At 48.4% G+C, this 23,756-nt stretch overlaps 9 protein-coding genes across 9 annotated transcripts; 8 read left to right on the forward strand and 1 right to left on the reverse strand.

The window, feature by feature from the left end:
* Positions 1-525: 525 nt before the first annotated feature.
* PFICI_03619 (uncharacterized protein) lies at positions 526-2,313 on the forward strand (the record flags this gene model as incomplete). The annotated part of the gene is made up of 5 exons (XM_007832200.1): positions 526-605; positions 674-914; positions 986-1,263; positions 1,323-2,020; positions 2,084-2,313. 5 exons carry the CDS (start codon positions 526-528, stop codon positions 2,311-2,313), a joined length of 1,527 nt encoding a protein of 508 aa, XP_007830391.1.
* A 718-nt stretch (positions 2,314-3,031) lies between these two features.
* Positions 3,032-4,926, forward strand: PFICI_03620 (uncharacterized protein; the record flags this gene model as incomplete). The annotated part of the gene is made up of 2 exons (XM_007832201.1): positions 3,032-3,104; positions 3,218-4,926. 2 exons carry the CDS (start codon positions 3,032-3,034, stop codon positions 4,924-4,926), a joined length of 1,782 nt encoding a protein of 593 aa, XP_007830392.1.
* Positions 4,927-6,264: 1,338 nt separating this feature from the next.
* Positions 6,265-8,296, forward strand: PFICI_03621 (uncharacterized protein; the record flags this gene model as incomplete). Its single annotated transcript, XM_007832202.1, has 4 exons — positions 6,265-6,542; positions 6,622-7,363; positions 7,418-7,504; positions 7,559-8,296. The coding sequence occupies 4 exons, from the start codon at positions 6,265-6,267 to the stop codon at positions 8,294-8,296; spliced, it is 1,845 nt and encodes a 614-aa protein (XP_007830393.1).
* A 955-nt stretch (positions 8,297-9,251) lies between these two features.
* PFICI_03622 (uncharacterized protein) lies at positions 9,252-10,112 on the forward strand (the record flags this gene model as incomplete). The annotated part of the gene is made up of 4 exons (XM_007832203.1): positions 9,252-9,575; positions 9,629-9,737; positions 9,797-9,876; positions 9,930-10,112. The coding sequence occupies 4 exons, from the start codon at positions 9,252-9,254 to the stop codon at positions 10,110-10,112; spliced, it is 696 nt and encodes a 231-aa protein (XP_007830394.1).
* Positions 10,113-11,189: 1,077 nt separating this feature from the next.
* PFICI_03623 (uncharacterized protein) lies at positions 11,190-15,039 on the forward strand (the record flags this gene model as incomplete). Its single annotated transcript, XM_007832204.1, has 2 exons — positions 11,190-11,544; positions 11,612-15,039. The coding sequence occupies 2 exons, from the start codon at positions 11,190-11,192 to the stop codon at positions 15,037-15,039; spliced, it is 3,783 nt and encodes a 1,260-aa protein (XP_007830395.1).
* A 716-nt stretch (positions 15,040-15,755) lies between these two features.
* Positions 15,756-16,868, reverse strand: PFICI_03624 (uncharacterized protein; the record flags this gene model as incomplete). Its single annotated transcript, XM_007832205.1, has 1 exon — positions 15,756-16,868. One exon carries the CDS (start codon positions 16,866-16,868, stop codon positions 15,756-15,758), a length of 1,113 nt encoding a protein of 370 aa, XP_007830396.1.
* A 1,165-nt stretch (positions 16,869-18,033) lies between these two features.
* On the forward strand, positions 18,034-18,418 carry PFICI_03625 (uncharacterized protein; the record flags this gene model as incomplete). Its single annotated transcript, XM_007832206.1, has 2 exons — positions 18,034-18,189; positions 18,257-18,418. The coding sequence occupies 2 exons, from the start codon at positions 18,034-18,036 to the stop codon at positions 18,416-18,418; spliced, it is 318 nt and encodes a 105-aa protein (XP_007830397.1).
* An 858-nt stretch (positions 18,419-19,276) lies between these two features.
* PFICI_03626 (uncharacterized protein) lies at positions 19,277-20,311 on the forward strand (the record flags this gene model as incomplete). Its single annotated transcript, XM_007832207.1, has 1 exon — positions 19,277-20,311. The coding sequence occupies one exon, from the start codon at positions 19,277-19,279 to the stop codon at positions 20,309-20,311; it is 1,035 nt and encodes a 344-aa protein (XP_007830398.1).
* A 1,031-nt stretch (positions 20,312-21,342) lies between these two features.
* Positions 21,343-21,705, forward strand: PFICI_03627 (uncharacterized protein; the record flags this gene model as incomplete). The annotated part of the gene is made up of 1 exon (XM_007832208.1): positions 21,343-21,705. One exon carries the CDS (start codon positions 21,343-21,345, stop codon positions 21,703-21,705), a length of 363 nt encoding a protein of 120 aa, XP_007830399.1.
* Positions 21,706-23,756: the final 2,051 nt, after the last annotated feature.

A 23,756-nucleotide genomic window follows, 5' to 3' on the forward strand; every position in this document is an offset into this window, starting at 1 on the left:
CCATGAGTCGCTCTGCTATGTTGACGTCGAAAAATCACCTGTGGCACACGTCGGTTATGATTCCATAGTGAATAAGAATGTCGGTCTTTACGAGATTGGCGGACGCGAGCCAATGGGAACCGGCGCATTTGCAACGATACCGAAGAGGCTGACGCCAATGTGCATCTGATTGGCGATCCTTGGTTAACCCGGGCGGCGCGACCAATCTTGTGGTGGCTCCCGTTGTAAGCTTACACCGCCAAGGCTGCGGCTGGGTCTTGCCGTTGGGATGACTCAACGAATATTATGTCCTTCTCTGAGGCTAGGGCGCAGTGCGAGTAGGCAATGCACGCTGAGGCTGTACTGAAGTCACGTTCAAATCCAATACTACGGGATTTTAGTTGCCTGGTTGACGTCGTAGGACTATATGGGCCACTGCTATATATAAAGGGGAGGAAGGACTAATGAAACTTGCGTCGTCATTTGGTGCGATCGTTACTATCCACAAATAACACATATTTATTGACATAATTGAACAACACAACCATGGGTGACGCTCAGATTCCTTTGCAGCACAATGGGGCTCTCCCACCTCTGGACCTAAAGAACATCCAGGGAGATATCCTGTAGGTGCAATTCTCACCATACACACACAAACACAAACCATGAGAACCTTGTGCTGACAAAGAAACAGTGAAGGTATTGCCAAGAAGGTGCAGACCTTCTTCTTCTTCCGCATCAAGGCAGACCACGCTGCCTCGTTCCGGAACCAACTCACACACCTCTTGCCTCTGATCACTTCAGCAAAAGACGCCCGAAGCTTTCGCGAGGAGATCAAGGATGCAAAGAGAAGGATTGCTCCTGAGGGTCACCAGATTGGCCTCATCGAGAACAGTTCAGTCAACATTGCATTTTCTCAATTCGGATTAACTGCAGTAAGTTCTCAGGTCCTGCAAATCGTTGTATGATTTCTTCTTCAGACACTGATCATATCATACTTGTGCAGCTTGGAATCACCGACGACATCAAGGATGGGCCGTTCAAGATTGGCCAGAAGAAAGATGCCGTCGAAAAGCTCGGTGATAAACTCGAGGACTGGGATCCGGCATTCAAGAATGATGTTCACGGTGTCATACTCGTTGCTGCCAGTCACCAGCACGTTCTCAACCGTGGTTGGGACAGAGTCAAGCACATCTTCCATGTCGGCCACAAGGACGCCAGTATTGAAGTGGTCAAGGAACTTGACGGCAAGCTGAGACCTGGCGCTGAGAAGGGGCACGAACAGTAAGTTACATCCGCAGGAATCCAAAAGTATGGACAGTAGCTGACAAAAATGACAACAGTTTCGGCTTCAACGATGGTCTGTCTCAACCATCCGTCAAGGGTGTATCGGCCCCCGATATGGATGGACCTCATGACGGGCCTGTGGACCAGGGAATCATTCTCGTTGGTCGAGAAGGTGACAATGGTGATGTTCCTCCTGGCGCCGGTCAAGTTGGTCCAGGCCCCGTATCCCGTCCATCGTGGGCTATTGACGGTAGCTTCCTGGCCTTCCGCTATCTCAAGCAGCTCGTGCCCGAGTTTGACGCCTTTTTGGAGAAGAGCGCCAATGCCGCAGATGTGGGCCCGGAAATTCCCAGGGAGGAAGTCAAAGACCTTCTAGGCGCGCGTCTTGTCGGCCGCTGGAAGAGCGGCGCACCAGTCCAGTTGGCACCCGGCAGGGACGACCCCTCCCTCGCGGCTCCTGACAAGAATCAGAATTTCCGGTTCAACATTGATAGCCAGGAGCTTTGCCCCTACGCAGCACATATTCGCAAGACCAACCCGCGTGGTGACCTTGATTCCAAGAATGACGATGGTACAATCAACAACAACACCGATGTTCGCCGCATTATCCGTCGCGGCATCACGTTTGGACCCGAGGTCACGCCCGAGGAGCGAGAAAGCAAGAAGAGCTCCAGTGATGACAAGCTCGAGAGAGGTCTATTATTTGCTTGTTACCAGAGTAATATTGCCAATGGCTTTGAATTCCTTCAGAATGGTAAGTTTCCCATAACAATGTAGACAACATGATTTGCATTGGTTAGCTAACCACACTCATTAGTTTGGGCAAACAACCCGGACTTCCCCTTTCCTCCAAATGGTAAGCCCGGTTTCGATCCCTTGATCGGAGTCGCCCCGGCGGGTACCGTGAGGGAGATGGAGGGCGCTTTCAAGAATGACTTGACCAAGCCGCTCACTTTGACCGCGGATTGGGTCATTTCTCGTGGTGGCGAGTATTTCTTCTCTCCATCCATTCCTGCCTTGAAGAAGACTTTTGCCAAGAAGGCGTAAAGAATCAGATAGCCGAGTTTGTATTTATTGCTCGCGGTGTATTTCTATAAAATTGTTAGGTAGCACTTGGGTTCTCCTCTGAGTATTAATAAACTGAACTTCTTTACGTCCCCCGGCTTCGTAGTCGGCTGCAGAAGTATATAATGTTATGTTCTTCTAAGTGTCTTGAGGCTTGTGACATGAGTCTGTGGTATGATCATACTTGTCTAATATCGCCTCCGACATGCTGATATAGCTTTGCCCTCTGTTTTTCAGCTTCAACTCTTGTTTCCGCCAGACTCCACTATGGCATCGAGAAAACTTGGACTGCAAAATTTGTCTCCTTCTCGCTGTAGAGAATTGGAAGTCATGTCATAGATCTCTATATGAAGAGCTATTCAGACTAGAGACCATACGAGAATAAAAAAATACAAGACTAGTGAATTTTGGAATTCGGCTTGATGAAGACCCCTGTTCATTTCCCCGCTGACAGCGCAACCTCAATTCCTTCCATTATCGAGGATTGCGCCCCCACCTTGCTCCGCCCTGTGTCATCTTTTCTCTGGGCCGATTCATTTCCCAGGCGACACGAAGGTCGCGCTATTCTTCGCTGATTATTTTTTTTTCGGAATCTTCTGCGACCGATCGTACCGTTTGACAGTCTGCACTCCGAAGTACACCAGCCTGAATCCCAATCATGCAGAGATCAGGTTGCTTGAAGTAGTACCAAATCTTGATCATGACGCAAAAGTCTGTTGCGAGATCAAAATTGCACAACTACAAAACTCTCCTCCACAGTATGCAGCACTATCGTACGTGTGGGGAGACGCAACAGACACTGAAGAGATTCTGGTTAATGGACAGCCATTCCAGGCGACCAAGAGCCTGGCCTCGGCACTAAGACAATTTAGGGAATCATATGCAGGAAAACACGATGGACCTGCTTTTCTTTGGGCAGATGCCGTCTGCATCAACCAGCAAGACCTGGCTGAAAGGTCGCAACAGGTTTCCTTGATGGGGTCAATCTATTCCCAAGCAAATTGGGTGATTTCCTGGCTTGGGCCTTCTGACGATTCTACCGAGATAGCCTTCAGCCTGATCAAAGCTTGCGCTGGCCACGTTGCCGAGACTGAAGAGAAGTTGGGGAGTTATCCGGACTCAAAGGTGGCTTTTAGCGAGTCCGATCTTGAGTTCTTGGGGCAGAATCCTAAGTTTCACGAGCAAAACACGGAAAGATTTGCCCGAAATCAAGCCTGGAACGCGATAGACAAGCTTAGTGGTCATGTCTACTGGACACGAATTTGGATCGTGCAAGAGGTCGCTCTGGCGCAGAGGCCGAATATTGTCATCATCCACAGTGGCAAAGAATCAATGACTTTCCAACAGCTGAGCGACTTTAACCTGTTTGCTGAAAGGTTCGTGGCACAGAAGCCGCCTAAGCCTCCATTCTTTGACCAACGCGTATGGGATTGGGTTATCCATGACAATGAGCTCTCATCTTTGTTCATCAACTGGATTCAGGTATTGAGGAAATCAGTAACGAAAGATGATTATCGCCTGGTCCCACACATCAGCGCAGTGTGTCGTTCCACTGATCCACGAGATGCCGTCTTTGGACTTGCAGGAGTCATTGAGGGAGGTATCGTTCCAGACTACACCAAGCAGCCCGCTGAGGTGTACTGGGACCTTGTGGCTGCTGCAGTGCGTCACAAGAAGTATAAAAACTTCTTTTGCACTGCAGGGCTTATTCGTGAGGACAGAAGCACTTCCGTCTTCCCGTCTTGGGTACCAAAGTTTCACACATTGAAGGACGATATGAATTATGTCATCCTACCACCAAATTCCTTGGCGCAAGCCTGGCTAGACGAGATGCACCCTGAAGGCCCGGTAATACTGGACAAGCACAGAATACGGTTTACTGGGTTGGAACTCGATCAATGCACAAAGGTGATCCGATACGTTGGAGATCCGCAGCCTGATCCATTTGACGATCTCATGAAGAAGTTCTGGTGGACCTGCTTGGAGTTTCTCAAGGCGTGGGATGATGGTCACACGAGAAATGGCACACGACCGCTGGAAAAGCTCCTGCGTGCGCTCAACAAAGGAAGAGATACTCAGGGTCTTCCATTACAAATTACACCATCTCTTCAATGCTTATCAGCACATGCGTTTAGGATCATCCTGCGCACAGGAGAACCTGAAGACGATGATAATGCAAAGGCAAAGTATCGCTCCTTTGGATATGCGAGCCTAGAAGAAGTGAGAACAGCCCTCGACGATGCCTTTATAGGACCTGGAGCGCCAGATATATCGACGCTGCACAGCGCTCTAAGTTCGGCAGAGTATGAAGACGCGGTCAATTCGTTTAATCAAATGACCCGCCTCTTGTTCAAGTGGATTGGTTGGCCACTGTTCATCACCAAACGCGGCCAAGTGGGACTTGCACCGCCAGCTATCGTCGAGGGTGACATTGTGTGCCTTCTAGAAGGTTTCTCGATACCCTGTCTATTGAGGAGAGTGGGCCAGGAATATTTGTTGGCGGGCTCATGCTACGTGCATGGCTACTCGGATGGTGAGCCCTTGCAGCTCTTGAAAGGTGGAAATCTGAAGCTTGATGTCTTTGACATACGATAAAGATGTGTCTATGCAGGTATTCTTGAAAGAAAATAGTGCGCGATATTCAAATTTGGAAGAGGGGCTGATCCTGTCCACCACATGAATTGGCACTCGTGCAGAAAGAAAGTAACGTAGACGAAGATTGAATTCTTTGTCATCAATGTCAGCATTGAACGAAGCATCTCCAACATTTATTCAATCAGCGTTATCATGTTGGGGAAATGGGCAAAAAGCAGGGTACTGACCTTTTACTCTAGTAAAAGTTACTAGCTCTAGTTACTAGGGGGTCTAGTCTAGTCTAGTAAGTGGCAGTTACTAGCTCTAGTAATACTAGAGTAAGTCCCACTTATTTGAAAAGTGGGTTTTTTAATAAGTAAAATATACCGTTTAATAGCTAATTTTTTACTGATTTTTATGCTGGTTTTTATTTATTTTATTTATTTTTTTCCGATTTTAAATTAAGAAAAACGTATTATTTTATTAAAAAAATTAAAAAAAAAATTAAATTTTAATATAAAATATATATATATAAAGCTTTAAAATAAAAAAATTTTAAAAATAAAAAATCGTATATATTTTAATAATATATAAATATATTAATATTTAATTTAAATTAAAAAATTATAATTATTTTTATTTATTTTTAATTTTTTCGAATATTTTTATTTTTTTTAAATATTTTTTAAGTATTTTTTTAAAATTTATTTTTTAATATATTATAATTTATTATAAAATATCCAATAAAGCTATAAATACGTAATTACCACCGTTAAAACCGCTTTTTTTCGCAGATAATTTTAATATTTTTTATTATTTCCAAAAGTGGAAATTAGTGGGGGCTAGTAACAGACCACTTACTATAGTAATACTAGTACTAGCCCTAGTCTAGTCTAGTAACTGGCACTTACTAGCTCTAGTAACAAAAATTTAGAACCCTGGCAAAAAGTTAGGCTCACCCCGTAGCACTAGCCAGAAGTAAGCTTAGTTCAGTACCTTCTCGCTGGGGAACAGGGTCAACCATGCTCTTAAGGGAATGGTATCGACCCAAGTATGGGGATCGGGCTACTCCGCGATGATAAGAAATTCATGTCCGGCTCTAATCAGTGTACAATGCCAAACCAGACCAAAGGCCAAGCGTTTATTTCCGAGAATGGAATCGGACAATGGCGACGAAATACTGGCGCTACTGGAAAACAATTGTTAGTCCTGATGAACTCGGCCGACATGGAAGAAGAAAACAATTTCCTTGAGGCATATAAATATATGAATGCACAGCAGATGTCTCCTGGGGAGCGTCCAACGCATCTCGCTGCGATCTAGGGGCGGTGGATCATACTAAGCATCCCCGAATGCAAGATGAAGGGCACACTCGTTCCTACTTGGGCTATCCTGTTTGCCGGCCTTGGTAGCTTGGCCAATGGCAGCCGAATCCATCCCCGAGGCCAATGTAGCAATACCAATTACTCAGATGGCCGCCAAAACAGCAGTGTCACGCCATTCCCAATGGCGCTGTGCAATGGTGTTTCGATTGAAGATGCTACAATTGGTGACCTGCAACTCTACATGGGTCAAGGAACGCTCACCAGCCAACAACTTGTCGAATGCTACTTGGCACGCATAGAGCAGACTAACAAGTACGTACAATTGTTTCTGAATATAATTGTCAAGAAGAAATCTCTCGGCTTTACTCAATTACTTACTGCATCTACCTAGATATCTCCACTCCATCAGTGAGACCAATCCAGATGCTCTTTCTATCGCCGCTGCTCTTGATGAAGAGCGGTCTCAGTCAGGACCTCGTGGACCCATGCATGGCATCCCATTCGTGGTCAAAGACAACTACTACACAGATGACAAGCACAATACATCTGAAGGAGGTCTCGTTCTTCTTGGCGGCAGATACCCTGAGGAAGCCACTGTAGTCGCAAAGATAAGGGCCGCTGGCGGTGTACTGTTGGCCCATGCTTCATTGTCAGAGGCGGCCGATCACAGAGCATTGACCAATTTCTCGGACGGTTATTCAACGAGAGCGGGCCAAATCAGAAACCCATACAACCTGACCCAGGGCACGAGTGGCAGTAGTGGTGGCTCTGCTGTGGCGGTCGCCAGTAATCAGGCGGCAATTTCCTTCGGAAGTGAGACTCACGGGTCCTTAGTTCACCCTTCGTCGCATCTCGGGCTGTATACCATCAAGTCGACGCCTGGTCTACTGTCACGACACGGCATCATACCTGGAAGCTTTTACCATGATACGCCGGGACCTATGGCGCGGTCCATGAAGGATGTCGCCTACCTATTGGATATCATGGCCGGTGCTGACCGTTCTGACAACTTGACATGGAACGCTTTGGGCCATCTTCCCACCGAAGGCTACACTGCCCATTTAGCTCAAAAGGGAGGCCTGCGCGGTATGAAGCTGGGCTTGCCCTGGAATCCTTACTGGTCGACCAACCCGGTAAGTCGGATTGGCTCCACGCACTCATCGACAGTGACTGACATGCAATAATAGGCAGTCAATGCGCCCGATCAGCGTGTCAAGTATGAAGGACTTCTTGACCAGCTCAAGGCCGCCGGAGCTGAGCTCTACAATATCAGCGTACGTAGCCTCATCATATCTGTAATAATTGACCGTGAGCACTGACCATTCCAGTATATTCCTGGCATACAAGAGATTGCCAACCCATATGGTTTCGGACAACCATCAGATACTCCAGACAGCCGCCAGCAATTGACCGTCTATGAAGTACTTCTCGATGTTGCATATGCCGAGTGGCTGAGAAACTGGACCTTTCCGGCCGACGACGAACGCTACGGTATGAGCACCCTCACGGAGATGGCCGCCTGGAACGATGCCCACAACGACACGACGGGCGCGCTTGGCAACAGCACTTGGTGGTACAATACAGAAACCGGGCAGGATTTCTACGATCTAGCAATTGCCACCAACGGCACGCAAGGTGATGCCTTTTGGGCAAACTTTGGCTGGGGCAGACATGCTGCGCAAACAGCAATTGATGGCGGCCATGCCTACACGACCGACAATGGCACCGTCATTGAGCTCGACGCTCTGCTTATCCCCAATGATGATACCGGTACTGGAAGTCAAGCCTGTGCATCGATCCCGTCGTATGCCGGGTACCCCATCGCCGCTCTTCCGGTAGGGCAGACGGGATACTCGGTGCCGTTCGGCCTCTGTCTCTGGGGCCGTCAATGGGGTGAAGCCAGACTCGTCCATGTCGCCTCAGCCATGGAGGATCTGTTCAGGTGGCAAGGTGTGCCCGAGTGGCATAATTATGATACGGCCGAGGGTATTTGGGATAGTCCTTGGCCAGGGTACAGCTGCAGCGAAGAGTCCCTCGACGTCTACGCTTGTGATCCGTCCACATAATTCATCAAGCCCGAACGATGTACGAATATAAGACAGTTGTACAATAAGATGACTATTGCAGCATGATTGCATTTCCTTTTCGGCTAAGAACTCTTTTGTGAAATGGTTAATTTTCATCCGCAAATGGGTCCGAAAATAGCGGTGCATGATCCGCGATGCACCCAGAAACTCGCTGCGGCCAGGTCGTGATCCGGCATTTCATTTCACGAATGTTGGGTCCGCACAAACATATCTCCTGTCCAATGTGATATCCTGGTAGCACTTATGTGGTACTTGCGCCATGCTGCCCGATACACGTGCAGCAGAGGGTAGGAAATCGCCATGCTGTCCATGTCTTACACGACTACTGCTTAATCCCTTCGGTGCCATGGAGGGCGTGCTTCGCCTGAATCGCAGGAGGCGACTTTCGTCTGCTATATCGGGCACGCAGGGTCTAGGCTCAAGGCATCAAGTGTCAGGTCTAATGTAACGGTAGGAGTTGAACTCATTTAGACTGCGACCGACATGCTTACGTGTCCAAGGCGAGAAACACCGGCCTGCACGGATTAAAGTCCGGACTTCCGGCCACGACTAGATACTATCCGGCGCGGAACGAGTACGGAAGTGTTTTTTGTTTGCTTCTAGCTGTGATGACGTGATTAGCGTTCGGAGTTTAGGCTTCTCGGCTCGTAGGTAGCTGATTTTACGTTTGATGTCGATATTGAGCTACCACTATAATTTAGCGGTCCCCGGTTTTTCAAAAATCTATATGGGGACATTCCGGTCGTCCTTCCCCTTTTTGGTTGGCGAATGGTAGTTGAAGCACAATGCTAAGCGAAGAGGTTCTGACCCATCCGTACGGAGTATACCTACACCGGCGAGAGTTTGTTATAAAGCCGATCTTTCGCCCAATGAATGAATTTCATCACGACACAATCATTGTCACATACGAACTTGACATACGATACTAGGCAACATGGCTTCTCGTTATCTCGCAGCTGGCATGGTCATGTTCCCGGCACTGACCCAAGCTGCTTGTACGACACGGGCAGCTTGTGCAGATGTACACCTGTTCCTGGCCCGCGGAACCACTGAGAGCTATCCCGGCCTGCTTGGCTCATTGACGACCTTGGTCACGGATGCCATCAATGGGAGTACCTACGAGAACATTCTCTACCCAGCTACCCAGGAAGGCTCAACTCCTAGCTACCAGGAGGGTATTGCCAACGGCACCGCACAAGTCAAGGCTTACGCTGAAGCCTGTCCCGATTCCAAACTTGTGTTGCTTGGATATTCCCAGGTATGGATGATTCGCAGATATTTCATTGGTGATCGGACTAAATAAACATATAGGGTGCCATGGTTGTTGGCGATATGCTCGCAGGCGGAGGCGATGGAGCTGGGAACACTCTTGGAAACTACACGTCGCCGACTATCGATCCCGACACTCTTGGATCGCAAAGTAAGAATATCTCTATCAAATGATATAAGAAAAATTAGAGGCCAACTCACTTTGACTAGTTGCTGCTATCCTGCTGTATGGTGATCCCCGCCACACAGCCAACCAGACTTACAACGTCGGCGATGTCGCTGCCACTGGCGTGCGTAATTATATATTCTCAAGAAAATATATACCGTGCTAACATCACTACAGAAATACCCAAGAACGGCTGATCAGATTGCCGCGCTGGCAAAATATTCCGACCGCCTGCATGATTATTGTGACGATCTGGACGGTGTTTGCGACGCGGCTGGATCCAACCTGACTGCTCACACGGCTTATGCGAAAATCTGGGACACGACAGCAGCGGCGTGGCTTGAAGATATTCTCGCATAATATCACTCCGAGAGATGGCATGTACAATTTAGTAACTTCAATTGCGTTAAGCTGTCCAGTTGTTCTTGAATGTTTCGTGCTTACATTCAAATGTTGGTATTCTTCAATATACGACAGTCATGTGCGACAAATACCAGAATGGACTTTGAAAACGACAAAGTCATTCCCGGAAAGGACGCAGCTCGCGAGGGCCACTATTCCAATGTGCAATTGAAAAAGAATTCGCCATATGCTTGGGTTTGTCCACATCCGACGAAGCTTTCAATTAAGCGTAAATATGTAAGCTTGAATAAGAAATCTACCTAGGAGTAGGGACATATGCAGCCCTGCGCAAGCCGACTTGGGGCAACCTTATCGCGCGGCCGCGTCCTACAATTTTAGCGGGGTTCTAACCGGCGTGCAGGGTGTCTGTCCCGCTATTCTTAATAATTTTTGTAGGGGAATCCTCGCCTAGCAGAGTGCTGTGCCGCTCACCTGCATACTGCGCACTTACCAGAAAAGGATGCTAAAGACTCCCGCTGCACACCGCTTTTGGGGGCCAGAGGCGAAAAGGTTTGAAACTGTTACACTAGGACTTTAGAGAGCACCAGTGCATATCTGAGGGGAGTTTTAAAAAGACACATTCTCATTGATTGTGGCAATCTACGAGTGCGGTGCTTTGAGGGGTTCAAAGTCGGGAATTACCAATCAAATCTTGTTCTAAATGACATGACTGCTGCGCGGATGTTGGCGATGCTTTTCATCGATTCACCAAAATACCTGTACCTATGAAGGTGCATATTGGTGTTTGGGGATGAGGGAGTGCTGTAGGGCCAGGCCAATCTCTCGGGTACCTGTAGGATGCGGATCCCTGCGAATCTGCAACCCACCTGTGCCTGGAGTGAAGTGAACCCTTTATGCGAGCTCAGCTACACGCAGTCCCGGCGCGATCACAGAGTTTCTTTTCTCTCGTTTCTTCTGGATTCTCTTATTCTTAGAGAAAACATCCATTTGAATTTCTGTTGGCGATTTTCTGGCAGAAACAACAATGATCTCGCGTGGGCTCGCCACAAAAGAAGCACTACGCCGAGTCTAGGTATGGCATCAGACTTGGCACAACGCGCCTTGATGCTGCCAAAGGCGTCAATCTATGAAGATGATGCTTCGATTTCAAATCCTTCTGTCCATCAAACTGTATCCAGTTCAAAAGATGACAAGCATGGGTACCAGAGCTCATATTCTCTGATCTCGTCGGATGCTCTCTCCGATCGCGACGCGGGCGTCGATTGGCGTCCTTTCTGGCTCCGACGAAGCACACTCGCCGCATTCATTGGAGTTTTCCTCCTTCTTGCTGGGCTCATCATTTACCTGGACCACCAATCGCGAGTAGATCAAGGTCTCGTAGAATTTGCCCAACAGTGGCAGTATGTTTGGAGATTTGCCCCTACAGCAAGTAAGTCGAGAAGGTTTATCGTTCAGGAACTCAAGAGAACCTTGCTAACGAGTATCCCTCTCCACAGTCCTCACTCTTGTAGCGGCTCTCTGGTCTAGAACCGAAGTACAAGCTCGGCGATACATGCCCTGGATCATTCTCGCCAAGGGTCAGCAAGAACAGTCCGCCATACTTGCTCTTGAATATGTCTATGAGCTCTCGCCTGTCGCATTCTACAGGTCTCTTCGCAATCGGCACTTTCTCATCTCTCTTGTCTTGGGCACCACAGTTATTCTAGAAGTTGTCATAATCCTCTCCACGAGCCTATTCTATCACGGTACTGTCGACACTGTGTTGGATGTTCCCGTCAGGGCACTTGATTCATTTGCACCACCGACGAACTTAACAGCACTCGATGCGAGTCCATATTATGTTGCTAAAAGTATAAATGCTCTCGGATCTCAGCTGCCGTTTGGTCTTACCGAAGTTGGAGCATACCAAAAGTTCGAAGCTGTGAGCAACATCACGAATGACCCAGGAAAGCTGGTAGCACCATTGTCTGCGATCGTTGATGGAATATACGTCGATGTGCAATGTGTGCAGCTTGAATCTATTTCATCAAACATAACATATGATCCAGAAAGATATATATACGAGGCGACCATCACGCCCAAGTTTCAAGGATGCGGCGCTTCATTTAATCTTTCATCCGGCTTTTCGTGGTATCTGGGTGACGTTGGCCCGCCCAATGTGACAAGTTGGTGGACTTTGGACGACCTCTACCTGAATAAGTCTTGTAGCAACCTACCACGGCCTCAACAACAGTTTGCAGTTGTCGCAGCTTTTTTTGGCCCTTCAGCGGAAAATATATCCTTGCCGGTTTTGGGTACCGCGGGTGGAGTGGTATGCTCCCCGCATGTTTGGACGTCAAAGGTAGAGGTTGTTGATAATGGAGTCAACCGCACCGTACAATCAGTCCAAGACAGCGAAGAGAATCCTATCGACATTGACGTTGACTTCCAGCGCCTGCTCTCGTATGCCATTCCAGATGATGTTGGAGGACAGTGGGCCAATTGCTGGTTGCAATCACCGGACATCAGCTTCTACGGCTCGGATGAAGGAGGATGTGGCATCGTCCAAGCAGATTCGATCGCATTCCGCGACGGAAATTGGGTTGATTTCTCCTCGGGATATGACTCGGGCGTCAACCTGGACAATGTCGATCATACACAAAATCTCTCGCTGTATACCTCTGCTGTGATAGAGGAACATGTTCAAGACATGTACTCACGATTTGGGCCGTTTGTTAGTCACTATCGAATGAGGCAGTCCAATTCCGTCGAGGTCAATGGAACGCGACAGATTCCCGTGGAGCGACTGCTAGTTGACGAGAGAATCGCCTTCATTATAGCAGGACTGTGCTTTCTTATTGCTTCTCTGACCTTGGTCACTACTCTCTTCTTCACAGTAGAGCCAGATACATTTCCCCGAGATCCAGCCACTTTGTTGGGAATCTTGGCCTTTTTGAAAGAAATCCGAGGAATATTGCCGGCGTACGATAGCCAGACTTGGGCCAGCTCTAGAGGCTCGGTATTGCCATTGAGAACCTGGGTGCGAACAGCCGTTACACTCGCATTGGTGTGCCTTATTGTCGCTGTTGGCACGCTTTTTCATGTCTCGCAGACGCAGAATGGCATCGCAACGCTTGGCGGCAACGCGTATCTCTCAACCTTTGGATTGATGATCCCCGGCCTGCTCACGTCGTTGGTTTCACTGTACATTACTTCCTGCAACGGAATCATTCGCAACCTCTCCGTTTTCTCATTGCCGTCGTCCTTGCCTGTTCCGTCGCAGTTCTTGGATATGTCGCTTGTGGATATGTTGGGTTTTCGAGCATTCTGGCAATCACTTCGCATGGGGCTACCGACGGTCACGATTTCTCAGACCCTGACCTTCTTCTCTGCATTCCTAACTTCACTTTCCAGTATTCTCTTCACGACACAAGCAGTACCCAAGCCATATCACATGGAACTCCAGCAGGGAACCTGGTTTGGAAATGTCACCGATCCAACCGCGCTTGGAATGAATCCATTTAACAACTATCGGGGGCTGATAGGAAGTTTGCTTCTCAAGCAGGCAGACATTAATAGTTCATACCCGACAAATACGTACGATACCTTGGTGTTTCCAGTGCTTGAAGGCCTAGCAGCGCCAGACGGACTGTCGAACGTCTCTGCCACGGCCGAAATTCCAGCGGTTCAATTGGTGGCAGATTGCGTACATATGGACCGATCCGAATACACCATTGCGAAACAAAAAGTGTGTATATACGGTTGTGAGGATGACAACTACTACTATCAGCACATGATGAGTGAGAACATCACCTGCCCCGATGGTAGCAGCGTGACCATGAAAACCGCCCTTGGCAACGCAACGAGCGGAGACTCCTCGGACAATATGGCTTATCTTGGTGCCCTCGTCGAATCTGCAGCAGATCCTATCACCTTGTGGTGTCCTGGCACGCAGAGCACGATTCATGCCCCGCGGCTACACGGATGGACTCAGCAGACCTACGCGTGGGGCAGCTTTGATGCCTCGTCTGCCGACGTCAGCTTCTTTACTGCGATGCGGTGCAACTACTCCTGGGTGGATGTTGACGTCGAACTGACGCTCGTGGGTGGCAATTTCACCATTGATTCGGACAATCCGCCCCGGATTATTCAAAACAGCAGCAGGCCCCATGTCCCCGTGTTCCCTATACCAGATCTGAATGGATGGACGACTCCGACATCTGTGTTTCCTGCCATTGACATCAACTCCGGACTAGGAAAACCGTTCCGTGTGCTTCTTGAGCCGTACGGCCCGGTGGCACTAGAAAGTCTCGGCAGCGAGGCGCATGTGGATGAGATTCTCGCCCAATTGACACATGATTTCACCATGGCAGCTGGACAACTTGCGAGCTCAGAGAGTAGACTACTGATCAATCAGACCTCCATCTCTGAGCCGTTCAATGCCCCGGAACTGGACACTGTGCCTGTCACCATATATGACGTCTCAAGGCGCCGGTTGGTACAAAATGCTATTCCGACGTATCTAATTCTATGCATACTTGTCCTCATTGTCCTGGTGAATATCTGGGCACTGGTGTCCAGGGGCCTACGAAAGCTGGGGTGGAGACAGAGATGGTGGATGCTCGATATGAATCTTCAAGGGCTGGCTCCCGAAGAGCCTGGAAGCATTGCAGCCCAAGCGGCATTGCTATATGAATCAAATATTATCGAGTTGGTACCTCCTGGCGCATGGTACATGAAGGCGCAGGAATTGGAGGCTTTGCTGATCGGCAGCGAATTCCGTCTCGGCTGGTTCCATGATCAGCAGAAAGACAAGGCAGTCTTCACAATTGGACTGCTCGGTGACGAAAACATGCCGTTTCTCGGGGCCAAGGAGGAGGTTTCGAGAATGCAAGGCCGCGAGATAGGCGACGTGAGAATGCCGCTTTCTGGAATTGTTAGGTAAAACAGAATTTGTTACTATGATAAAGAAACACCAATCAAACATGCGCATCTGTGTAGCCAAGGTCTGAACAATCATTCGACTTGCGACGAACTGGCGGCTATGTGCTACGGTGTCCGAATCATTTCAGCACGACTCAGGTTGGGTAGGCTCACAGGTGGGCGGCTGCTCGATCAGGCGTCTGCAACCTCGGGAAACACCAAAAATCAACCTTTGCTGTAGGTGCCTTTTTAATCTTTTTCTTCCTTTTTTTTTTCTCTTCTTTCGCACCACGTTGATCGAGGTCATATTCGAATCAAAATTCCAATTGGCAGAACAAATCGTGATTTCGTTGCGGTGCGAAATCGCGGGGCGCCAATAGCTAGCTGTGCCACTAAACACGGCGCCTTATAGGGCCTCATGCCCATAACTTGATTGCTGCCAGGACCTGTCCCTGCCTGCTCGCAATTCCAACAGGCGCAAAGATTTCAACTGCATGGCACGAGATATTGCCTTTGTGTTGATAAATGGCAAGATACCGAGTTTTTGGTACTGTTTTATTCAAAGAAGTCCTTCCGAATCAAGTAGCATGGCCCAAGCGACTTTTCAACTTTTCAACACCTTGTCGTCCAGCTATTCCAAGCCATCACTCTGTTTACAAGAGAATAACCCCCCTAGATGCGCATTCTTGTCGCGTGCAATTCGGCCATTTCGGCGACGCAGCAGCCACTCGGCCGCGCTTATATCTCAAGCCCCGAGTAGAGATGCACCACATTATCATCTGGCCGAGTTCCATAGCAATAAAACAGTCCCCATTCCGTCGCACAGAAGCGGCGGTTGTTGCAGTGAAAGCCAACTGATCCGCTCTGGTCCACAACGTCACAGGTGCTGGGTTTCAGGCCGAGCCTCGCCATGTCCTCTCGACTCCAGAAAGAGATGGGCCCGGTCGTGAACTCGGGGTTGGAAGCAGCAATATCGCCCGTTGCGACATTGATCCAAGCGCCGTCGTCGTCTATCCCAAAGATCACGTCCAAGCCCGTCGTGCTGTTGCTGTCTTCGAGCACGAGAAATGGTGTATGGTCAACCACAACCAATAAGTACTCAGAGTTGGCACTTTCCAATAGAAATTGCCGATCTTCTGGCGGTGGTGAAGGAGTCGCTGTCGGACTGATGCCGGTGGTGACGCTGGGATCATCCGGGAAAACGTACCATGAAACCTCTGCCCAAGTATCCGATATGTCTTGTTCGGTACAAGGAGTTGTCGAACTACTACTCGTGTCCATGCAGACTTTTGTGGCACTCCCACAAGAACATGTCAATTGCGAGGTAACTGGGTCGACGGCACATATACACGCCGGAGAGGATAGAGCATCGTCGGGAGTTTTGGGGTTTTCGAATCTGTGGCCGACCAAATCATCGCCGTGTGCCACCCACCCGGTCGCCACGTGGATGAGGTTTCCCTTGTCATTCAAGATATATCGCTGTTGGTTTTCTATATCCGGTATATCACTAAAGAGGGTAAAACCTTCGATATCCCCGACTACTTCGCTCTGGAGGTAAGTTACAAGGAGTTCCCGCTCTTGAAGTGCATCTCGAATGGCAAAGGTTGAACCAGTTGGAGGCGCGCCTCTTGTTGGCTGTGATACAATGATTGTTTTCGTTAGAGTGATTGAGCTTGTCGTGGTGGTTGTACCGGTCGTCAAAGCTGTCGGAGTGCTCAAGGGTGTAGTTGTGTCTTGGACTGGCAGTAGAGTTTGATATCCATGATCATTGTGATGATGATGTACTCTATGCTGTTTAGCAATGGATCTGCCGACGGTAATAAGCAAAAATATAAATGTACGACTATTCATCGTTGCTCTGTGTCTCTAATCAAGAACACAATTAGATGTTTACGATGGCTCAGAATGTCAAAATTTTAGGCATGTTGAGAACTATTATACAAAGTCCGACAAATGATTGTTTCTTTTCTTTTGGTAAAACCTTTTTCAAGTTGATCGAGCTGGTCAGCGCAAGTGCAACTTGCTCTCCTGAGCTCTGCATCCGTCATTGTACTGTGGCCAGTCAACTGCTTTCAGGTGCGGTTGTCGCTGCAATACAGCGAACTAAATCAAGGCTCGGCTCAAGCGCATACCGTTTCTTGGTTTCCATCAAAGTTAAATTAAGGTTTGCAGGTTTTTGGCGGACTGGCCTGCCAGTTCTGCTGATGCAGGGGCCTTTGATTCCTCGCAGCTCACGTTCTTGGCACTTGCATCAGGACCGTGTCTGCTACCGTCCCGCGAAATATAACGCCACCTCCACCTCCTTCATCAAATCTTTACCCGGACAACGACATGAGCGGGGTTTACTGGAAGCTGACTATCAGTCACCCGTCGTTCAGCTTCCGGCAGCGTGATCGACAGCGGCCATTAGGGGACTCTTCTAGATTCAGCCTACCATTGTCAACAAAGGCATTCTTCATATCGATCGCAACAAGCATCAACTATCATCTTAGACTATGGTTCGTTTGGTGTTGTAACGTTGAGACCATTGAGCATGCGAAAAGAGCCTATAGTGAACTCAGCTTTGAAAGAGGCCACAGAAACAAGATCAGCAATAGTGACTATCGGGAAGTGCACCGCCTCAGGCTTTCGAGAAACATGGCGTTGAGTCTCATACATGCGATGAGAAATGCCCTTTTGAAAAATCAGCTCTTACTCTGCAGCCAACGTGTGCTTCAACGCCGGCCGGTTCTCCACCTCAGCGGACTTCGGTGAGTCTTATCTACTAGAAAATCGCGTGTCGGAAAGCCCGACTTCACCTCCGATCCACTCGGGGCGATGACAGAATTCAAAGACACACTAGCCGATAAGCCCCATATGCCTGCAGTCATTCACCAAAAAACACTGGTAGTCAGTAACTTGACATTATTTCAATATTCTATTTTCTCACCTTTCATGTTTTGTTCTGAAATTTGTGCTCATCTTTGCCCTCATTGAATCCGAGTATTACGCTTTTTGATTATCGCTCTCTGCAAAGATGCGCGTCGCAGTAACATCGTCCAAGGCGCCCGCCGTTCCGGCAAAGCTCATGAGCCAGGGCATCATTGCCAACGGCTTGGTCTTCACCTCGGGTGCCGTCGGTAGGGATCCGGTGACTGGTGATCTGGTACCGGGACCAATTGAAGCCCGCGCAGTTAGTTCCGATTCCTATCCACTTTTTCCATCGTGTCCATGTGTGCTAAATGCTTTCTATTATATAGCATTGTTGCATCCAAAACCTCGCTGCCGTTCTCGAGGCTGGCGGTTCTAGCATTGAGGAAGTCATTGAAGTCAACATTTACCTGGCCGACATGGCGGATTATGGCACAGTCAACAAAGTCTATGAGGAATACTGGGGGAAATTGAAGCCTGCTCGGACGTGAGTCAAATGATGCTCAACTATTTGTAGCATATACTAAATTCGGCCAGTTGCGTGGCGGTGAAAACCCTCCCCGGAAACACAGACATTGAAATCAAATGCGTTGGTCTTGTAAAGTAAGTCCAAAAGCTCCTCGAGTGGCATTGTCACATGATTAATCAGTATCTTTTTCTACAGGCAAACAGGAAGCTCGACACGAGCTAAACTATGAAGAGGCAAAATGCTGAGCTATGACCAGCGAAAGGCTCCGCCATCTGCATTGTTGTGACTTCTCGTGGTCGGAGTAGAATACAATTCACATTCCCGAAATGATGCGTCAAGGCGATTAAGTAGTCCTTACGACAGATCAAGAGTTTGCGTATATCAAATAACTCTTGAAACCGGATTCAAATGCGCGTCCGTCGCGTTTCGCTTAATCGCGAATACCGGTTCCGCGGAGCTGTCGAATACCGATAATAATGTCGTCTATAAGCTTGCGGTGACAGGAGCGTGAAAGCCGCCCACCTTGTTGGTAGTGAATCGGGGAGTTTAAGATTATCCCCGGACAAGGGAAGATCCCCTATTAGCTTGAAATTCCAATAGGCTGGTGAGGGCTGGAGAGTCCCCACTTCCGGCTGTCGTAGGGCCCGTCTGCTGATCAAGGTGGAAATGGGTTGCTAGATACTCGCCGACGCCGACATTGTTTCTGAGATCATGGGCTCACTGCCGCCGGGTGACCGGTGTTCTCGGTGCCTCCTTTGCCGGTATAAAAGTCAACAATCTACATTGATCGGTGGTCAGAGAATAGATTATGAACAAATCCCGATATTTCCCTTACAGCCACTTCCTTTCACTGTTCGCAAACACTACCATTATTTCCTCCATGGCTGACATCAAGAGATCTCGGAAATGGATTCACGACCAGATTGAATCTTTAAACCCTTATGAGGACTACGCGGAGATATTCCGGCTCTCCGTGGGGTATGGAGGAAACGATTTCATGAACACCCTGATCTACTGCCTCACCTTTCCCAATTTCATCGTGACCGAGTGGGGCGCCCGCGTCGTTTGGCGAGAGGACGGCGGTAAAATCTTGAACAAGGCGGGAGAAAGAGTCGAGCAGACCGAGAGCAAAAATGCTACTTGGTGGTGGTATGGCCCGCACGACACGCGAACCAAGGAGTCGGTGGAGAGCATCAACAAGCTGCACAGATACTGGGCAAAGCAGTACAAGGGCGTCTTCTCCCACAATGACGATTACATCTACACACTTGCGTTTACTGGCACCATGATGGACCGTCTGCGAAAAAGGCTTGGCCTCTCTGGAGTTTCCGACAAGGTCAAAATCGCCTCGCATCTTGTCATGAGGGAAATGGTTCCTCTTTTCCAAGCCGAGGATGGAGTGGCACTACATTCGTTCCCGAGCGATTGGGACGGCATGGTCAGGTACTGCGAGGACTACGAGAATCAACCGCACCCCGGATCTGAGCAAGGCAATCTTTGTGCGAATGCCATGTACGACTTTTTCGCATTTCGGTTCTTTCCAAGACCCTTGAGATGGTTGGGGCGCTCCATCCCGATCGCACTCAGTTTGCCAACTACTTTGCGAGCACATCACATTGAGCCAGTTAATCCATGGCTCCGGGCCATGGTCATATGGGCCTTTGGCTTTCTGTTCTGGCTGCAGGACAATGTATTCCCTGACCCTCAGGTTGCCGCGGTACCACAGATGGAAAATATGGGACCAGAGGACAAGGTTCAGCGAAAGCAACAGATCCAGGAAATGGATGCAGAGTATGCTCCAGACTTTGCCAAGCGCTACTCGAATGTTGCGCAATGGGGAGGCTGTCCTTATCACCAGGCTTTAAAGGTTGTTGGGCAGGAGAGAATTGTAGCTCACGAAGACAAAATGAAGTAAAAGGTCTTGTCAAACAGCCAGACAGTAAACTCAAGAAGAATGAAGGGGTACTACATTGCTTTAACAATACTCGAGAATACTGCCAAATTTAGCCGTCTTTTATTTGAAACCTACTTCCGTAAAAGAATTTCACATTGAAGAAATCTTTGAGGCTGAATACCCAACAAGGGATAATCTCTCCTGAGCCGATGCGGAGGAGAAGCTATGATGGAAGGACTGTCTGAAAGGTGTCTGGGTTCATCCTACCATCTACAAAAGAGAGGTGTCCGATATATTCGAGCAAGTTATCTGTCGTGGGTACCGATTACGTCAGTGCAACACCAAGCAGTGAGGGCCTGGGGACCAATTAGAGAGGCACGTACTTCGTATGCTAAATATCAGATTAAAAAAAACAAGAAGTGGTTGTATCACTGTCAAATGGTGAATGAAGGATCCCTGAACACTGACCAACGCCATAACGCCCGGATAGATGTCCGGAGCTTCCGGGGATCAGCCGAGGCCAGTTTAACCTCCAATAGGAAAGCACCGCGGTCTGGTCAAGCATCTGGCCGATGACCCTGGGCATGGACGGCCAATCAGAATCGAGGTATCACAAGATTTAGAGATAAACCCCCTGGTTTGGTTGTCTGATTACCTGATCGTGTCTTCACAAGCCTACCCCGCGCATATCCAATCCCAACCTAGGTACGAATAGATCTGTACTCTGTATTCTAGTGTATTTCGATCTCTGGTGAGTAAACACTTCCTAAGGCTTAGAGTAAAATACTCACAGAAATCCGTCTTAGTTCTTTCTTACGTTTGATTACTTGTCTAGTCTCAACCATGTCTAAGCGCCGCGAGGTAGCGTTCCAAGCCATTGAGGGCTATAACATATGGACCATCGACGCCATCATGGCCTATCGACACGAGTCTTGTATACAGCAGGTACTTCCTAGTAGGTTGCCATGTTCCCTCCCTCTATCATAGTGTTGCATGGATATATACACAGACACCAACACGTTGTGCGCGCAGCATCTCTCAAGCGCCCGCCCATGGACAACGCCACGTACCGTGCGGCCTTTGGCGCCGTGATGCCGCTGTTCCGCAACTTTACCGTCACCGTGGACGACGTGTTTGAGGACGAGGCCGACAACAAGGTCGCGATGTGGGTGCGGTCGACGGCCGACACGCCCCTCGGCCCGTACCAGAATGAATATGTCATGATGTTCAACTTCACGCCCGATGGCAGCAAGATCGTGCGCGTGCGCGAATTCGTCGACAGTGCATCCAGTGGCAAATTCTTCGCTCGCCTCGCCGAGATGGCCGAGGCGGAGGGGAACCCCTGGAACGGGGCCGCCGCCGTATGGAAGGCATCTCCCAGTGGTATAGGCAAGAGCTCCAAGGAGAATCTTTAGAAAGATCCGCGCAGTCAACTTCAAGGGACAGCTCTCCTACTTGGTTACTTGGTTCATGCTGGATTAAAGTGATTCTTGGTTATCTGATCAACGTAACGTTGTGTCCGATGAATGTTACGTGAACTTGCACTGCACATGAGATCAATGACGGAAGCATTACTATAACTTAGGTATATTGGTCGCATACTTCATAATTGATGGTCAAGTCAGTCACCCGCTTGCATGTTGAATGGATCTCATGAACCCATGCCGGGGAAACCGCAAAGCCGACAATTTTGTCAGATCAGGCGATGTCATCGTGGCTTCAAGAAATCGTATGCCCAATCAAACACATACGTTCATAGACTATTCATTGAGTCAACCTAAAAAGCCCCTTTATATTTGAATGGATGCCCGGCTGAGCCATCAAAATTGACCTTGAAGCAAAGACCTACGCCCTCGTTGGTCATGTCAAACCCGACGCAAGGATACAATTTTCCAGATCGGAAACTATCATCAGGCTGCTTGAAAATATTTCCTATAACAGAATTAGTACATGGGTCGAAAGTCATATCCTCAAGTACGTTATCTAGACGCTTACCCATGTTCAGTTTCTGGCCATTCAACGTGCAAAAGCCCTATCCAGTATGCATGTTCAAGCCAGCACCCACTGTATCGCCACGGCCAAATCTGCCCAACGCACCAAAATCTGGGCTTGGGATTTCACCAGCACCCGACTCAAGGAACAGTTTCCCGTCGTCGCCGTGATATGCCCACGACTTTGAGAACCAGCCTGGCATCGTATCTTTGCTGTTGCGCAGCCCGCAGAAGCCGATACCTAAAATCCTATATTGGGCAATGAGCTTTATGCTCGCAGATTACAAAATGCATATGAGAACGGGTCGCTTACCGAGACTCTGATTGTTCAAAAACCTCAATCTCGAAGTAGAAGTGAACGGTAGATGGAGAGATGCTGTAGTCGCTGTGTATGCATGCTCTGTACGAATCGCTAGACTTTTTGACAACCGTGATATCTGTCCAGTAAAAGCTATTAGTTTACGGTTTGGGATTAAATATAGAAATGTATGATACTATGCACTTTTGAGCAATTCTTGGTGCTGTGGCTGTTGCAGGGAGTAACTTGAAGACTCTCCTGATAATCAGTCCAGGCTGGTGCTGTTGGGACCCTGTACGTGTGTCTGGTTCACGTCCAACTTCGGAAAGTGTCGTACTGACGCAGTCAGTACCCACCGCAGATCACCTGCGTGGGTATATAGTCGCTCTTCAGCACCTCTCTTTTGTACACAAGAGATCAACTCAGACAAGTTTTCAATGCTTCCTCGATCATCTCGTCTTCAGTTCCCCCTTCACACATCGGCTCAAGTGAGACTAGTATAATTGGAGGCGAAAAAGAGTTTGTCCCTAGCTATATATGTGGCTTTATAAAACAAGAGTCCGTACAGCACAAGCCAAACTGCATAATATGCTTGTGAAACCAAATTCAGATTCGGCTTTTCAAAATAGCTGATGAAGAATCGGGGCGAGGTCGAGGCAGCCTTCCCTACGTTCCGTGGGACATAAATTTCAGACGGACATCCTCTTTCTGCATGGCCAATACGCATTAATTTGTTGTTTAGCTAGACTGTGCTACTTTGCTTCCTGACTCAGTGCATAAGTTGCTTGGCCGTCATTGCATTATTGGCAGTCAAAAGTGTTTTCATTTTTTCATAGCATGGCTTTTTCTAAACGGGGATATACTATATGTTTTCTTTTTTCACAACAAAAAAAAAAAGGCAAAAAGATACGACTATTACGTTTTCTCTGTCAGACTATAATAGCTTCTTTCTTTTGTACGATAGATACTAAAATACTAAATCTTATGTAGATTAATCTTGTCTTGGTGTCTTTATACATTCGCCCCGACAACCTGAACATACCGCACCGCTATATATCGTTTCCTTAAGTCTCCCAAACAGCCAACAGCGTTCCCCAAGACTGCTTACTTTTGTTCCACGGCACGTATCAACGGACGACGCTCCATATAGCTGACCTGGACCTCACTCCGAAAACAC

This window comes from Pestalotiopsis fici, assembly GCF_000516985.1.
Source record: "Pestalotiopsis fici W106-1 unplaced genomic scaffold PFICI_Scf_2, whole genome shotgun sequence".
NCBI lineage: Eukaryota > Fungi > Ascomycota > Sordariomycetes > Amphisphaeriales > Sporocadaceae > Pestalotiopsis > Pestalotiopsis fici.